This window comes from Salvelinus alpinus, chromosome 26, assembly GCF_045679555.1.
Source record: "Salvelinus alpinus chromosome 26, SLU_Salpinus.1, whole genome shotgun sequence".
Lineage (NCBI taxonomy): Eukaryota > Metazoa > Chordata > Actinopteri > Salmoniformes > Salmonidae > Salvelinus > Salvelinus alpinus.
The window spans coordinates 33,570,578-33,588,763 of record NC_092111.1 but is presented as its reverse complement, the minus strand read 5'-3'; the positions used below and the strand labels follow the sequence as shown (position 1 = coordinate 33,588,763).

The 18,186-nt window shown below is 43.4% G+C and overlaps 1 protein-coding gene across 3 annotated transcripts in view; it reads right to left on the bottom strand.

The window, feature by feature from the left end:
- LOC139555212 (alpha-catulin-like) overlaps window positions 1-18,186 on the bottom strand; it is a 113,504-nt gene that overhangs the window by 15,264 nt on the left and 80,054 nt on the right. For 2 of the 3 annotated variants that reach the window (XM_071368822.1, XM_071368825.1), the window contains exons 4-11: window positions 17,746-17,865; window positions 9,620-9,709; window positions 9,108-9,278; window positions 8,163-8,363; window positions 6,495-6,581; window positions 5,497-5,655; window positions 5,093-5,185; window positions 3,762-3,927 (exon numbers count right to left, since the gene is read on the bottom strand). In XM_071368822.1, coding sequence (XP_071224923.1) covers window positions 3,762-3,927; window positions 5,093-5,185; window positions 5,497-5,655; window positions 6,495-6,581; window positions 8,163-8,363; window positions 9,108-9,278; window positions 9,620-9,709; window positions 17,746-17,865 — 1,087 coding nt within the window. The remainder of the gene's footprint in view (window positions 1-3,761; window positions 3,928-5,092; window positions 5,186-5,496; window positions 5,656-6,494; window positions 6,582-8,162; window positions 8,364-9,107; window positions 9,279-9,619; window positions 9,710-17,745; window positions 17,866-18,186) is intronic. The other variant, XM_071368824.1, reaches the window with a different exon arrangement.

Sequence of the window (18,186 nt, the reverse complement as noted above, 5' to 3'; positions counted from 1 at the left end):
TCATACTACAGTTGATAGTCCCTTACACATCCTAGGGTGGTGTGGTATATCGAATGAAGTAGATTCATTCGAATGTATGTTTTTGCGCGATATTCCATATCGCAGAATCTAGGCTTTTTGTATTTTTTGTTTTTATACGCGTTTATGTCCGCTTGTTCTCATGTTGTATTTTTGCTCTCGTCTAGTTCGCTCTTTCTGTGCTGTGCACCTTCCCATTTACACCAGAGATCTGTATGTAATGACTAGATGCTCATGTCTCCGCCCTAACAATGGGAGTCGTTGTCCCAAAGGCGGGAAGGCAGGCGACAAGGTTCAAAATATGCGCATAGAAACACATTGGGTTTATTTTGGACAGATTTTGGCGAGTCAAACCTCTCGCTTTGCCTCTTTCTCCCAAGCCCATTCCCCTACCACTCACAAAAACAAAGATGAGGGATCGCTTCTTCCTCTCTGACCAACGGTTTCAACTCGCAAATTGCATTTGAGGCTTGGTCCAACAAAATCAGTATTATTTTACTGTAATAGAGAAGTTAACCTTTCTAACCATACCCCGTTTATGTTTCAAAACCTCAAATTTCGAGCAGAGCAGACACTACTAAAACTGATGTACCAATGAACATTCATTCTGGAAAATGAATGCTCAGTTTGTCGCAAGCGCATAACGGTATCACGTATCGCTAGCAGCATTTTAGTCAAATAAAAATTGTTATACTAGTTGTTTAGCATAAAGCATAAAACAATTATATAAGGAATTTGCAACTCGTTCTCATTCTGAGAAACAGGGTAGGCCACTTGATTTCAACATCTGAACAAAGTGTACAGGCTAGCATGCTCTTCAAACAGTTGGAGACGGACATACAGTTCTGTTCATAACATTTCAACTGTTTTGCCTTGTTAGCTGAATTCAGAGCATGTGAAATTATACCTAGATCCAAGTTGCTAAAACTTGAAATATTAATATTTGCTGGCTACTCACTAGCACGTGGGCTTGTGCTTGAGAGATTGTTTATGAGACCGGTGTTAATTTTCTATTATTTTAAATTTTTTAAATTTAACTAGGCAAGTCAGTTAAGAACAAATTCTTATTTACAATGACGATCAAGGAACAGTGGCAAAACTGCCTTGTTCAGGGGCAGAACGACAGATTTTTACCTCGTCAGCTCAGGGATTTCGGTTACTGGCCCAACGCTCTAACCACTAGGCTACCTGCCGCCCCTATTGAGATGGTTTGCGATGAGTTGGACCTCAGAGTGAAGGAACAGCAGCCAACAAGTGCTCAGCATATGTGTGCTACATTATTAGTGAATGTGCCTTATGTATAGTTCTGGTTAAATTTGTAACATAATATTATTTTTTATAGACAGACCGGCCAGATCAGTGATTATTGCAACAACAAAAAAAGCAGGTACAAATATTTTGATAAAATAATTAGTGAGTCTTATGGTTGTGGAAGGAATATATTCAGCCTAGATATAATTTACCAAGCTCTGAATTCATTAGATTATTGCTGACTGTTTTAAATTCAGTGTATTTTACCTTTAATTGTATAACAAAGCTAATTTAGAGAACATAAAAAAAATATATATAGATATATATATATCGTGAATCACCCATAAGTTTGAAAGAAATTGAGATATGAGTTTTAGGCCATATCGCCCAGCCCTAACACATCCATCCTCTATCATACTACAGTTGATTATCTCTAACACATCCTCTATCATACTACAGTTGATTATCTCTAACACGTCCCCTATCATACTACAGTTGATTATCTCCAACACATCCTCTATCATACTTCAAATGGAATGCAACCAATCAACTCAACAAAGTTCTTGTCTGTAGCTGAGATCTTTAAGTCCCGGTAAAGGCACAGTTCAGTAGAATTTACAGGGGTGGTCAGGGTGTGATAAACATCACTGATGTGTTTAACGGCTGATGAGGCGCTGCCGTAAAAGGAGTATTACTTCACATAAAAGCTTAACTGTCTACGTCGCTTCAGCACCAGCTCCGCACCCCTCCACACACACTACTCTATTTAATGGTTTTAGCAGGGGGACGTCGTCTCTCTCGTTGCATGTCATTTGGATCGTGGCCCATAAATACGAATACCGTGACACGCCACAAAGGTTACGGATTATAGGAATTACGCTGCGGAGTGGGAGAGAGCGCTGTAAAACGGCTGGTATAACCCAGTGTTGAGATACACGCGCATGCACACGCACACAGGCCTGTAACAGAACGGTTTGTCTGTGGCTCGGTGAGAGGTATCGTGCTGATTGTGCTTTAATCGCTGCGTTGTGTCAGAGAATACAAACAACCACGGTTATAGAGATTGATCTGTCTATGAATAGGATCAATACATTTTAGACTACCACAGCTTAGAGAGACTGAGTACAAACAACCATGGCTTGTAGAGAGACTAACTGCCCATGAAAATTATAGAGATTAAGAGAAGAGAGCAAGAGAATAGAGAGAATAGAATAGCGAGAGAGAGAATAGAGAGCAAGAGAATATAGAGAATAGAATAGCAAGAGAGAGAATAGAGAGCAAGATAATATAGAGAATAGAATAGCGAGAGAGAGCGAGAGCAAGAGAGCGAGCAAGAGAATAGAGAGAGCGAGAGCAAGAGTACAAGAGAGTGAGAGAGAGCAAGAGAATAGAGAGCGAGAGAGCAAGAGAGACAGAGAGTACAAACAATCATGGCTTGTAGTGAGACTAACTGCCCATGAAAATGATAGAGATAAAGAGAATAGAGATAAAGAGAATAGGGCGAGAGAGAGAATAGTGATAAAGAGAATGGAGATAAAGAGAATAGAGATAAAGAGAATAGGGCGAGAGAGAGAATAGAGATAAAGAGAATAGGGCGAGAGAGAGAATAGAGATAAAGAGAATAGGGCGAGAGAGAGAATAGAGATAAAGAGAATAGGGCGAGAGAGAGAATAGAGATAAAGAGAATAGGGCGAGAGAGAGAATAGAGATAAAGAGAATAGGGCGAGAGAGAGAATAGAGATAAAGAGAATGGAGATAAAGAGAATAGGGCGAGAGAGAGAATAGAGAAAGAGAATAGAGATAAAGAGAATAGGGCGAGAGAGAGAATAGAGAGCGAAAGAGAGCAAGAGGGTGGGGAGAAATCTGTGTGGTGACTAGTGATTACGGGTATTAATGTTATTTCAGTGTGGTGTCGATATAATAATGGTGTGAGTCCATCAGATTTGACATAACTCAATGAATAATCCATTCCCTCACAGTCGTATTAACTTTTGCTATCAAAAACCATGAGGGACAGAAACAACATCCCCATGCCAGGGGTTGGTTGTATGGTAACATCCCTTGTCTGAGTGAGATCCAATCCTGGTCTTACAGTTTTTCAATACCACTTCCCATTCTGGCCCTCATACCATCATGGCCACCTAATCATCCCCATTTTACAATTGGCTCATTCATCCCCCTCCTCTCCCCTGTAACTATTCTCCAGGTCATTGCTGTAAATGAAAATGGGTTCAGTCAACTTACCTGCTAAGGGTAAAAAAAAAATAAAAAAAAAAGTGACTGCCCCACCCAATCTCTCCAACACCCCCCTCCCACCAGGGGGACCGTCCCAGTCCAACACCCCCCCCCTCTCCTCCCACCAGGGGGACCACCCCACCAACACCCCCCCCCCCCCCCAACCAAACTCCTCTCACCCCTTATTCTCCCTCCCCTACGACCGGGAGGCCCACCTTGGATGCCCATTACACACACACACACACACACAATCCTACCACCGGCAGGCACACCTCGGCGGCCCTCGAACACGTCATTGATCTCCCGGAGCAGCACGCCCATGTCACAGAGCTGGGATTCCCAGGCCTCACAGAACACATCCAGGTTCTCCTTGGCAATCTTACTGGATGGGTGCAGGGCCAGCGTCTGGGCTGCAGAGATGATCTGAGAGGATAGAGGAGGGAGGGAGAGGTGGAGGAAGTAGCTATGTTTTAAAATTGTATTGGAGTGGTGAAGTGTTAAGGTGCACAGTACACACCTTAAGTGGAGCTATTACGGTGTTACTCACACCAGTAGCTATCCAGACCAGTTGGTTCTTTGAGGGAAAACTAACAAAGGATCCAAGAAAATGATTAGACCGCCCCACACACACACACACACACTCTCTCCAACACCCCCATTACAGAATGGAATCAGGCCTCATTCTCATAGAATGTTGATCTACTCTATGAGCAGAGACACAGGATAATTTCCTCTCAGTGTGGGGGCTGATTGTGTGAAATGGAACCAATCTTCAGCGAGCAGAGCAGGGGGCATGGAATCCGTTTTGTCTCCCAGTTTTCTAATTATGTTTGGTCTTCCAGGCCGTTGGGACAGATGCTTCATTATCTGCTGCTGGGAGTGTAGTGGAAAATGTGAAGACCCGCCCACGGTAATGTCAGACCCTGCATGACCCAGCTGTAATGACTGAGCTAATAGGTTCATAGGTCAATCAATAAGGTCAGAGGGGGAGCCTCCGCTCAGGGAGGGATAATACTGATGTATGTGTGTGTGTGTGTGTGTGTGTGTGTGTGTGTGGATGTCTTTCAATGGTAATAAAGAGACACCTGTGGGTAATTACCAATTAAATGCAACACGCTGGAGGTGATGCACTCTGACTTGTGTGCGTGTGGTTTTCTGAGTTATTTCTCCCCGTATCAGATGAAGTCATCTTAATGTCTGTTTCTGTAATAGTTGGCTGTGTTTAATGGATGGGAGTGAAGCTATAGGGGACAAGATGGCAGAGGATGTGCTGACAAACCTTGATAATGGAGAAGTTGTACAGCTTAAAAACAACATCAGGGTTGAGTTTCTAGCACAACATGTATTGTGTTACGTTACCTGTCAGAGTGTGTTACGTTACCTGTCAGAGTGTGTTACGTTACCTGTCACAGGGTGGGTGGGTGGGTGTGTGTTTCCTGTCACGGGGGTGGGTGCGTTTCCTGTCAGAGTGTCTGTGCGTTTCCTGTCAGAGTGTCTGTGCGTTTCCTGTCAGAGTGTCTGTGCGTTTCCTGTCAGAGTGTCTGTGCGTTTCCTGTCAGAGTGTCTGTTACCTGTCAGAGTGTGTTACCTGAGGGCCAGTGACGTGGAAGGTCTCCTCAGCATGTATACAGGTGATCTCCAGAGGCTCTGTCCCTGAGACGTGACACAGCAGACGACACGTCTGGAACAGAACAGACAACATCAGCGTCTAACATCAATGTGACTGGATATGAGCAGCAGACAGATCAAGATATATTTTCCAGATATTCAACTGGAAAATAAATACAGGTCTCCAAAGCCAGTAGCTCATATCACAAGTACCATGTCCATACACCTCAGCCATAGGAATGGATATGGACTTTTTTTGATTTAATTAAATAAACTTTATTGTGGTTTAATACAATTGTATGAATTAAATTCAACAAAAGGTGATTTGATCAGGGAGATTCAACAGACTTAAGTTAGCCTCCCCAGCCAGCGAGCCTCGCTCACCTCCACCAGCTGTTCCTTCTGCTCGCCGAGCGTGCAGGCGTACTCTGCCACGGCCTCCAGGTTTCCCTCACCCCCTGAGGCCTTCAAGGCCCGCAGAGGCAGGTGTTCTGCATGCAGCTTCAGCAGGTCCGCCGCCCGCCCCACCGCCACCTTATGGAGCTGGACGGCGGGAGAGGGGAAGATGGGAGATAAAAATGGGTATACATGTTGTATCTTTTGTACACCTGGCTGCACAATGGTAATAGGAAGAGAAAACAATAGTAAGACAGAAAGGGAACAAGGAGGAGAAAGAAAGGGCAGGGTAGAGAGAAAAAGCGTGAGGGGGGAGTGCCAGCGGAGGGAGGATAAAGAGAATACGTAAAAGTGGGAGAGTGCTAAGGCCATATTAAAGAGAAAGAAGAGCAAGACATATGAACAAAATGTGATGAGAGCAGGGTTGGGTCATTTACTATCTAAATGTAATCTGTTACCGTTACGAGTTACCTGTCCAAAATTGTAATCAGTAACGTAACTTTTGGATTAACCAAACTCAGTAATGTAATCTGATTACTTTCAGTTACTTTCCCCTTAAGAGGCATTAGAAGAAGACAAAAGGGATCCCTCAAACGCATCTGGTGTGTCGTCATAGTGGTTTCTGACTTGTGGTTAGACTCGCTCAGGTGGGACAAACTTAGACTTGCTATTTTTTTCAATACTGAATTGAATGAGAAAACAGAAAGGTGTCAATGTATTTTTTCACAAACATCCTTTCTGAATTTAAAAGTAATCCAAAAAGTAATAAATTTTTTCAAATGTATCTAAACTGATTACAACATTTTTGCTGGTAACATAACCGATTACAGTTACAGGTTTTTGTAGTCAGATTACATGTAATCAGTTGCATCCCAACCCAGATGGAGAGTACAGAAAACTCCAGACAGATCTGATCTAGGACTGAACCACTTGGCATGCGAGACAGTGATGCATTCTAGTTAAGACCGCAGTGTTACAGGACTCACCTCTCTGCGGAGTTCGTGGACACTTTGGCAGGTCTTCAGTATAGACAGCTCCATCTCCTCTGTGACCTCTTTGGCATTGAGAGACAGCTGGGATGAGGAAAATATTAAAATAAATAAGGGAGGGGAAAAAGATAAGAGTAGTCGTCACATAAATCATGCACGTGATTAATGACTGGTGCCTGGGATGTGACCTGTCTTAGCAGGAGAAGAATACGAGATTACACAGCCCTGCTCACGCTCTGTTTGTTTGTGTGTGTGTGTGTGTGTGTGTGTGTGTGTGTGTGTGTGTGTGTGAGTGAGTGAGTGAGTGAGTGAGTGAGTGAGTGAGTGAGAGAGAATAAGGTAGAGAGTGTGAGAGGAAGAGATAGAAAGTGTGAGTGAGTGAGTGAGTGAGTGAGTGTGAGATCCCTTCTGCATCACCAATATCCTGTAAAACATAAGAGTTTCAGACACACGTTCTAAGGGCAAGGAGACAGGTGGGAGGCACTGTAGTCAGACTGTTTTGACACATTGCTGTAAACCTGTGAAAAAAACTGTCAAACAAGCAGAATTCACCAGGGCCCAGTTTTTCAAACGTGAATATCCGGATTTTGGCTATCGGATAGGATTAAACACAAAGAAATAGAATGATTGAATAGAATGGATGAATCATTGACTTGAAATGGGGACTCCCGTTGTATTTCTATGCATTTAATCCTATCCAATAGCTGACATCCAGATAGATCACTTTTGAAAAACTGGGCCCTGATGATTTGTCTCTGACCCTCTCATCACCCTCTCTGTTTCTACTGAAATAAGTAGAGAAAAACACCTAATCTCACTGCTCTGTTTCTACTGAAATAAGTGAAGGAAAACGAACAGACCCTGGGATCTAGCTAGTGACACACGCTGTAGAAATAGGTCTCACTAGGGAGCCAATCATTCAACGTGCCGTAGCTCTGATTCCATTCAATTTGTCAATGGAACTGTGGCCTCTATTTTCACACATTTATACAAGCTTAACGATGGAAAAACACATCGTATGAAAGCCACACGCTATGGAGTCCAAGGAAACGCCTTTCAGTGAGGTGTCGAGAGAGCGAGAACAATGTGTTCTATGTAATCAATGGAGTCAAGTGAATGGCCATTCATACGATGAGGCTGACTTCAGGGCCGTATCCACAAAGCATCTCAGAGTAAGAGTCCTGATCTAGGATCTGTCCATATAATCATATTAATTCTGATCTAAAAGGCAAAACTGATCCTAGATTAGCACTCCTACTCTGAGATGCTTTGATGGGCCCAGGACTGGTTTAAGACCTATAAAGAATGAAGGAAAATAGCACTGTATAGCCATATGGGAGAGGGTAGTGTGAAAAGGCTGGATATTATATTGTTCTCCTTCACATTATCTATAAACCTAGCAACAGTACACAAGGTCATGTAGCTAAGCAACAGAAAGGAAGTGAAGGAGTTTGTGTGTCTGTGGCCATCTACACACGTGAGTGTAATGTGCATTTTCATGCATGCTAAATCATGACCTACTGTACCCGTGCTCTTAATCATGTAGACGTACGAGTACATATCTACATGTGTGAGTACACATACACACGCGAGTGTGTGTGTGTGTGTGTACACATGTACAAGTATTTACATGTGTGTGTGTATGCCCAGTTTATGCCAACATACCGCCTCCCTCCAGGCTGCGATGAGCCGGTCAGTGTCCTGGCGGGCGAGCTGGCAGAGCTGCAGGATGCCCTCTCGGTGCTCGTGGCTGGTGTAGGCCGAGTCAGTGAAGTCCTCCGTCCTCTCCACCACCGCCTCCAGCTGGTCAGACAGAGCCTGCTGGGGCAGTGAGTACAGACCCTCGCGCAGACCTTCCACATTGGACTGGGATCACAGACAGAGACACAGTAATGAATACAACAATTATTTGTCATGCCAATAAAGCATTTCAATTGAATTGACACAGAGTGACAGAGAATAACATTCAAAAGCTCTATGACAAGCTACTGGTATTTCAGGTTGACTAGGGATAATTGACTTATTGTAAAGAACTGGCGCAGAACACCTGGCGTGCTTCATCTTTGTATGTCCAGGCCTGTTGTCTGTGCCCAATAATGTTTGTGCCATGTTTTGTGCGGTTACCATGTTGTACTGCCATGTTGTGTTGCTACCATGCTGTGTTGTCATGAGGTGTTGCTACCATGCTGTGTTGTCATGTGTTGCTACCATGCTGTGTTGTTGTCTTAGGTCTCTCTTTATGTAGTGCTGTGGTGTCTCTCTTGTGGTGATGTGTGTTTTGTCCTATATTAAAATTTTGAATCCCAGCCACCGTCGCCGCAGGAGGCGTTTTGCCTTTTGCTAGGCCGTCATTGTAAATAAGAATTTGTTCTTAACTGACTTGCCTAGTAAAATAAAGGCTAAATAAAAATGTAATAAATATCTTCTGGATAGAATACGTAAACATAAATGGTACCCAAATTACGCTAGATTGTAGTTTGGGGCTAACCTAGATTAGTCCAGGCCTAAACCATCATACTGTAGTTACTATATTAGAACTAGATTACAATGCAAAGTGGAGAAAAAACAACAACATATGGAATCCATAAGGAAATCCTCCCGTCGTCCCACCTTGAAGTCCTTGATGCCGGTGTAAATGCTGAGGGGTAGGACCTTGGTCTCCCCGCAGGGCCGGGCATCCGTCACGATCTCCATGACCTGCTCCAGGGCGAATCGCATGCGGTGGAACACGGCGTCTTTGTTGATACGCGCCGACTCGCAGTCCGGGTGTCTGAGACACGTCTACAGGGAGAGAGACATGGTTTACCAACTGAGGCTGCATTTACACAGGCAGCCCAATTCTGATCTTTTTACCAATCAGCCAATCAGCTCTTTTGCTAATAATTGGGAAAAATATCAGAATTAGTCTGCTTGTGTGGCAGTCCATGTTCGGAATCAATTGTAGTAATACAGTCTCTATGCCTCACATCTACTAAACACAAAAACAATGTTTTAAATGGGAAGTTAGGCTGGTTTGAGGCAAACAATTATGTAAATCCAGAATAACTAATTTTACCCATTCAGTAGCAAGTTCTTCCAGTCCACAGGTTTAATCTAGTACATTAGCAGCAGTATGTACACACCTTGGACGCAGTGAGCAGCATCATGGTGCATTTCTCCAGCACTGCTCTGGCTGCAGCCATCCTGGCCTTCTTATTCTCATCCTTCAGGTCCTAATGGACAGAGACCAACACTGGACAGTTACAGAAGCAGTCTCAGCTGGTTCCCAAACTTCTCTGATTTGTGAGTGTGGGCCAGTTGTGAGACACCAAATAGACAGAACCATTTTAAGCCACAACTCAGTCTTGCCAAGAAGAACTGGCTTTGACCTACCAGGGATCTGGACCAGAGCCATGAATGAAGAATAAAATAAATACATGGCTCTGGTCTGGACTAGTGGACCAATTAATGCAAGGGGTCAGTCATTCAAAAAAAGCATCCCCCACACTTTAAACGCACACAGAGCATATCCGTACGATGAGGAAGAACCGTCAGAGTTCTCGAGCTAAGTTTAGTTAATGTTTAGTTCTCCGGCCATCTATGAGTTATTACTCATAGATGAACCTGGTGAAGCACGACTCAATGCAGTAGATATCTCAATAACATCCACTGACTCGCTCATCTCTGTGTTTCAAAGACTAAGCATTTAGTGTGTGTTCCAGGAGGAGGTGGAATCAACTTCTCTCCAGGCACAGAGCCATGGATTTCAAAGGAGATGTGATGTGTTATTATGCAGAACAACAATATAAACGTAACATGTAAAGTGTTGGTCCCATGTTTCATGAGCTGAAACTTAAAGATCCCTGAAATTTTCCATACGCACAAGAACCTTGTTTATCATTCATATCAGTGAGCATTTCTCCTTTGTCATTATAATCCATCCACCTGACAGGTTTGGCATATCGAGAAGCTGATTAAACAGCATGATCAGTACACAGGTGCACCTTGTGCTGGGGACAATAAAAGGCCACTCTAAAATGTGCAGTTTTGTCACACAACCAAATGCAACCGATGTCTCACGTTTTGAGGGAGTGTGCAATTGGCATGATGACTGCAAGAATGTCCACCAGAGCTGTTGCCAGAGAATTGAATGTTCACTTCTCTACCATAAGCGACCTAAAACTTTGTTTTAGAGAATTTGGCAGTACATCCAACCGGCCTCACACCCACAGACCACCTGTAACCATGCCAGCCCAGGACCTCCACATCTGTCTTCTTCACCTGCGGGATAGTCTGAGACCAGCTAACAGGACAACTGCTGAAACTGTAGGTTTGCACAAACTGTAAAAAACGTCTCAGGGAAGATCATCTGTGTGCTCGTCGTCCTCACCAGGGTCTTGACCAGACTGCAGTTCAGCATCGTAATTGACTTCAGTGGGCAAATGCTCACCTTCAATGGCCACTGGCATGCTGGAGAAGTGTGATCTTCACAGATGAATCCCGTTTTCAACTGTACCGGGCAGATTGGAGACAGCGTGTACGGCGTCATGTGGGTGAGTGGTTTGCTGATGTCAACGTTGTGAACAGTGGTAGTGGGGTTATGGTATGGGCAGGCATAGATACCGGTACCGAGTCAATGTACAGAGGTATTGGTTAGTCGACGTAATTTGTACATGTAGGTAGGGGGGGGGGGGGGGGCAATGTAAATTGTCTGGGTGGCCACTTGATTAATTGTCTTATTGCTTGGGGGTAGAAGCTAGTAAAGGAGCCTTTTAGACCTAGACTTGGTGCTCCAGTACCACTTGCCGTTGAGTGAGAGGTTGTTGTCCTGGCAGCGCACTGCCAGGTCTCTGACCTCGTCTCTATAGGCTGTCTCATCGTTGTCGGTGATCAGGCCTACCACCGTTGTGTCGTCAGCAAACTTAATGGTGGTGTTGAAGTCGTGCTTGGCCACGCAGTTGTGGGTGAACAGGGAGTACAGGAGGGAACTAAGCACACACCCCTGAGGGGCCCCCATGTTAAGGATCAGCATTGCAGATGTGTTGTTGCAAACACTTACCACCTGGGGGCAGCCCGTCAGCAAGTCCAGGATCCAGTTGCAGAGGGAGGTGTTTAGTCCCATGGTCCTTAGCTTAGTGATGAGCTTGTGGGCACTATGGTGTTGAATATAGTCAATGAATAGCATTCTCACATAGGTGTTCCTTTTGTCCAGGTGGGCAACGTTGAGTGCAATTGCGTCATTTGTGGATCTGTTGGGGCGGTATGCAAATTGGAGTGGGACCAGGGTTTCTGGGATAATGGTGTTGATGTAAGCCATGACCAGCCTTTCAAAGCACTTCATGGCTACAGACACGTGAGTGCTACGGGTCGGTACACATTTAGGCATGTTACCTTCACTTTCTTGGGCACAGGGACTATGGTGGTCTGCTTGAAACATGTACAGTTGAAGTCAGAAGTTTACATACACTTATGTTGGAGTCATTAAAACTTGTTTTTCAACCACACCAGAAATTTCTTGTTAACAAACTATTTAATTTGTTTGAGTGTGATTTATGGTCAGTTGTAGTTGAAGACTACTGAGGTTTGATATTTTAATTGTATGACTGAGAATGACGTTTACGCTACACTTTTATGAACAGACAAACATTGCGTGACTGAGGTCATTTGAGTTACCGGGCTGGACTCTTTTAGGCCCGAGGGACGGGACTTGTCTTCAGGAACTAGAGCTCATTGCTTGTTATATTATTATGTGTGTGATCATTTATGTTGGTAATACAACCCACGCAAAACAGTTGTTTTGAAGTTATTTCCAATGCCCTAAGGGTTTATGACTTTTACATGACTTTTACATGAGTCCTTTTTGCATTGGTGTAGACAGACCAGACGGGACTCATTCCCTCCCAAACAAAAAGGAGAAATCAATATTTTCTCTGGTTGGCACGCCCTACCTGGCACCCCTACGAACAATAACCTCAAGTCAAAACCTTTACAATACTCACCAGAAGTGGCGATCTGTCATTCAGGGCCTGTTTTGAGCCCCACATTTTTTTGTCTGTTTTGCATGTTATTTTAGTATTAATATGTGTCACATCAGTTTGCAAACAATGTAAAAAAAAAATATTATATATACAGTTGGGAGAACAAGTATTTGATACACTGACGATTTTGCAGGTTTTCCTACTTACAAAGCATGTAGAGGTCTGTAATTTTTTATCGTAGGTACACTTCAACTGTGAGAGACAGAATCTATTTGCCCACGAAGGACCGCCGGAATCTATTTGCCCACGAAGGACCGCCGAGCCACCTTCCTGTTCAAGTGAACACAGAAGTCTAAAAATGAGTCTAAAAATGTATTGTATGCTGCTGCATAAATGATGTAATATGCCAGGGAGATATGTATACTGTAGCTAAGAAGGTAATACTAAGTGTATGTTGTGTAGTAAGATGTTAGTAGCCCAGGTGCCTCAACCTAATAATTTGGTCTATTTAACCCTCTTAATTCCGCCTACTGTTCTGACTTGGTGGTGCACATGTAGCCTATAACCTGTTTAGATAAATGTAATCATTGAATATTGTAAGAGCCTTCATGTCTGCTTATATGCCCCCTTTATTTATCCTACAGTTCTGACTTGGCGTACAGGGAGAACACTAAGAACGGCCCATGTTCTGAATTCTATCGCTGTACATTTCAAAAGTGCTAAACAAATTTATATTGACTACTTACATCCTAGCTCACTCAATGTCTTAATCGAAATTACAGATTGCCTCTTATCAGCTTTTTGTCCCCTCATGCCATAGTTTGTTCATCTCAATTGTCATTAGAAACCACATTTGTTTAAGCAAGTCAGCAATATCAGCAATGTTTTCTTTTTAAAGGCAGTAAATGAGGCTGAATTAACTGTTTCGCTGCCAAATAAGGCTCCGCTGATAGCCAGGTGTAGCAGTGGTAAGATGTTGGGAAAGCTTTATGTAGGCCCTAGCAGTTTGTGGCCACCATTTGTCACCGTTATAGTGCAATTAATGTATTGTTTAGTGTTGTGGCTTTGCTGGCAAGCATCCCACCTTTTTATTTTTTTGCCCCACCAAGATTTACATGCTAAAATCGCCACTGCTCACCAGACATGTCACCACCCACTGAGCATGTTTTGGATGCGTACGACAGCGTGTTCCAGTTTCTGCCAATATCCGGCAACTTCGCACAGACATTGAAGAGGGGTGGGACAACATTCCACAGGGAAGTTAACTTTCTGGCATCATTATTTCTTGAAAACGTGTACATACAGTCGTGGGCAACATTTTTGAGAATGACACAAATATTAATTTTCACAAAGTCTGCTGCCTCAGTTTGTATGATGGCAATTTGCATATACTCCAGAATGTTATGAAGAGTGATCAGATGAATGGCAATTAGTTGTAAAGTCCCCCTTTGCCATGCAAATGAACTGAATCCCGAAAAACATTTCCACTGCATTTCAGCCCTGCCACAAAAGGACCAACTGACATCATTGTCAGTGATTCTCTCGTTAACACAGGTGTGAGTGTTGACGAGGACAAGGCTGGAGATCACTCTGTCATGCTGATTGAGGTTGAATAACAGACTGGAAGCTTCAAAAGGAGGGTGGTGCTTGGAATCATTGTTCTTCCTCTGTCAACCATGGTTACCTGCAAGGAAACACGTGCCGTCATCATTGCTTTTCACAAAAAGGGCTTCACAGGCAAGAATATTGCTGCCAGTAAGCTCGCACCTAAATCAACTATTTATCGGATCATCAAGAACTTCAAGGAGAGCGGTTCAATTGTTGTGAAGAAGGCTTCAGGGCGCCCAAGAAAGTCCAGCAAGCGCCAGGACCGTCTCCTAAAGTTGATTCAGCTGCGGGATCGGGGCACCACCAGTACAGAGCTTGCTCAGGAATGGCAGCAGGCAGGTGTGAGTGCATCTGCACGCACAGTGAGGCAAAGACTTGGAGGATGGCCTGATGTAAAGAAGGACAGTAAAGAAGCCACTTCTCTCCAGGAAAAACATCAGGGACAGACTGATATTCTGCAAAAGGTACAGGGATTGGACTGCTGAGATGTGGGGTAAAGTCATTTTCTCTGATGAATCCCCTTTCCGATTGTTTGGGGCATCTGGAAAAAAGCTTGTCCGGAGAAGACAAGGTGAGCGCTACCATCAGTCCTGTGTCATGCCAACAGTAAAGCATCCTGAGACCGTTCATGTGTGGGGTTGCTTCTCAGCCAAGGGAGTGGGCTCACTCACAATTTTGCCTAAGAACACAGCCATGATTAAAGAACGGTACCAACACATCCTCCGAGAGTAACTTCTCCCAACCATCCAGGAACAGTTTGGTGACGAACAATGCCTTTTCCAGCATGATGGAGCACCTTTAAATAAGGCAAAAGTGATAACTAAGTGGCTCGGGGAACAAAACATCGATATTTTGGGTCCATGGCCAGGAAACTCCCCAGACCTAAATCCCATTGAGAACTTGTGGTCAATCCTCAAGAGGCGGGTAGACAAACAAAAACCCACAAATTCTGACAAACTCCAAGCATTGATTATGCAAGAATGGGCTGCCATCAGTCAGGATGTGGCCCAGAAGTTAATTGACAGCATGCCAGGGCGGATTGCAGAGGTCTTGAAAAAGAAGGGTCAACACTGCAAATATTGACTCTTTGCATTAACTTAATGTAATTGTCAATAAAAGCCTTTGACACTTATGAAATGCTTGTATTTATACTTCAGTTTTCTATAGTAACATCTGAAGACACTGAAGCAGCAAACTTTGTGAAAATGTATATTTGTGTCATTCTCAAAACTTTTGGCCACGACTGTACAAAGATGTAAAAACATCTTACTGTACATACAACTTAATTTGGTCGCTAGAGGGTTTGTTTGACACTCAACAGCCTGATCAACTCTATGCGAAGGACATGTGTGGCGCTGCATGAGTCAAATGGTGGTCACACCAGACAATGACTGGTTTTCTGATTCATGCCCCTAATATTTTTTAAGGTTTCTGTGACCAACAGATGCATATCTTTATTTCCAGTCATGTGAAATCCATAGATTAAGGCCTAATGAATTTACTTATATGAACTGTAACTCAGTAAAATCTATGAAATTGTTGCATGTTGCGTTTTATATTTTTGTTCAGTATATATTCCCCTGCTCTTTACTCGGTTAGTCTCAGTAGATTTCCAGACAGAGAGACAAAGACGTGGTATGTTTGTTAAACAAAAAGAGGGGAAGCTGAATATTTTCATCTCTATATCATAACGATTCACTTTTCATCAGCTAGCTAGCGCAGTCTGTATCCAGAATAACAACCTATTCCCTGTGTAGTGCACACCTTTTGACCTTATGGGCCCTGGTCAAAAGTAGTGCACTATATATGGAATAGGATGCCAATTTGAACACGTACATAGAGACTGTGTATGACTCAAAGCAGGATTAGCAGACGCTGGCACTACAGGGAACACCAGAGTTATAACTTTCTGGCATCATTATTTCTTGAAAACGTATGATACAAAGATGTATGTACAGTATGATGTTTTTACAACTTAATTTGGCCTCCAGAAGGTTTGTTTGAGGCACGTTTTGTTTTGATGATGTAATCACTCCTTTGAGATGTGAGTCAGATTTGACCCACGCCGTCTGTCTAAACACACCTACACTATCCCTGCTGGTGCAGAGGCCCTGGAGTGTGTGTATATGCACGTGTGTGAGGGCAGCAGGGGCTCGTCATACATACCCTGCTATCTGTGTCATCTCGTAGTCTGAGTGGATGTGGAGCCAACACGGCTCACGGCACTGTACGGTTCTCTCTCCCACACCCACAGACACTCACTTGATTCATTAAGACAGGAGCCTCTTTTTACAAGCTGGAAAGCCCATGGCTTTTAGATCTTTATAGTATCTCTCTCAATTCAATTCAAGGGGCTTTACTGGCATGGGAAACATATGTTTACATTGCCAAAGAAGGTGAAATGGATAAACAAAAGTGAAATAAACAATCAAATTGAACAGTAAATATTACACTCACACAAGTTCCAAAAGAATAAAGACATTTCAAAATGTCATGGCTATGTACAGTGTTGTAACGATGTGCAAATAGTTCAAGTACAAAGGGGAAAATAAATCAACATGAATATAGGTTGTATTTACAATGGTGTTTGTTCTTCACTGGTTGCCTTTTTCTTGTGGCAACAGATCATACATCTGGCTGCTGTGATGGCACACTGTGGTATGGATATGGGAGTTTATTAAAATTGGATTTGTTTTTGAGTTCTTTGTGGGTCTGTATAATCTGAGGGAAATGTGTCTCTCTAATATGGTCATACATTTGGCAGGAGGTTAGTATCCACCTCATTTTGTGGGCAGTGTGCACATAGCCTGTCATCTCTCGAGAGCCAGGTCTGCCTAAGGCGGGCTCTCTCAATAGCAAGGCTATGCTCACTGAGTGTACATAGTCAAAGCTTTCCTTCATTTTGGGTCAGTCACAGTGGTCAGGTGTTCTGCCATTGTGTACTCTCTGTTTAGGGCCAAATAGCATTCTAGTTTGCTCAGTTTTTTTGTTAATTATTTCCGATGTGTCAAGTAATTATCTTTTTGTTTTCTCATGATTTGGTTGGGTCTAATTGTGTTGCTTCCTTTTAAGTGGTTGTAGAATTTAACGGCTCATTTCTGGATTTTGATCATTAGCGGGTATCGGGCATAATTCTGCTCTGCATGCATTATTTGGTGTTTTACGTTGTACACAGAGGATATTTTGCAGAATTGTGCATGCAGAGTCTCAATTTGGTGTTTGTCCCATTTGGTGAATTCTTGGTTGGTGAGCGGACACCAGACCGCACAACCATAAAGGGCAATGGGTTCTATAACTGATTCAAGTATTTTTAGCCAGATCCTAATTGGTATGTCAAATGTTATGTTGCTTTTGATGGCATAGAAAGGCCCTGGAAATTGTATTTGTGGTCCTAGCAACTTGACAATTTTTTGGAACACCATTATTTTTGTCTTACTGAGATTTACTGTCAGGGCCCAGGTCTGACAGAATCTGTGCAGAAGATCTAGGTGCTGCTGTAGGCCCTCCATGGTTGGGGACAGAAGCACCTGATCATCAGCAAACAATAGACATTTGACTTCAGATTCTAGTAGGGTGAGGCCGGGTGCTGCAGACTGTTCTAGTGCTCTCTCTAACAGTGTGAGAGCTGGAGGGGAAAGAAGAGCGGCTTGACCAATACCCTTTCAGAGAGGGACGGTACTCACATTCTGTCTGTCCCCGGTCAGGTGGGCGAACTCCACCATCTGGTTCCCAAACTGGCTGAAGATCTGGACAAACTCCTGGAAGGTGCTCACTCTCTCCAGCTGCTCCAAGGTTACTAGCACCTGGGAAAATCAGGAACACTATTACAGTAACTACAGCTGGGAAGCTCAGGAACACTATTACAGTAACTACAGCTGGGAAGATCAGGAACACTATTACAGTAACTATAGCTGGGAAGCTCAGGAACACTATTACAGTAACTACAGCTGGGAAGCTCAGGAACACTATTACAGTAACTACAGCTGGGAAGCTCAGGAACACTATTACAGTAACTACAGCTGGGAAGATCAGGAACACTATTACAGTAACTACCACTGACTCCCACACATTACACATAACAGCTCTCACTTAAACATCAAATATTATACACAGAATTCAAAGAT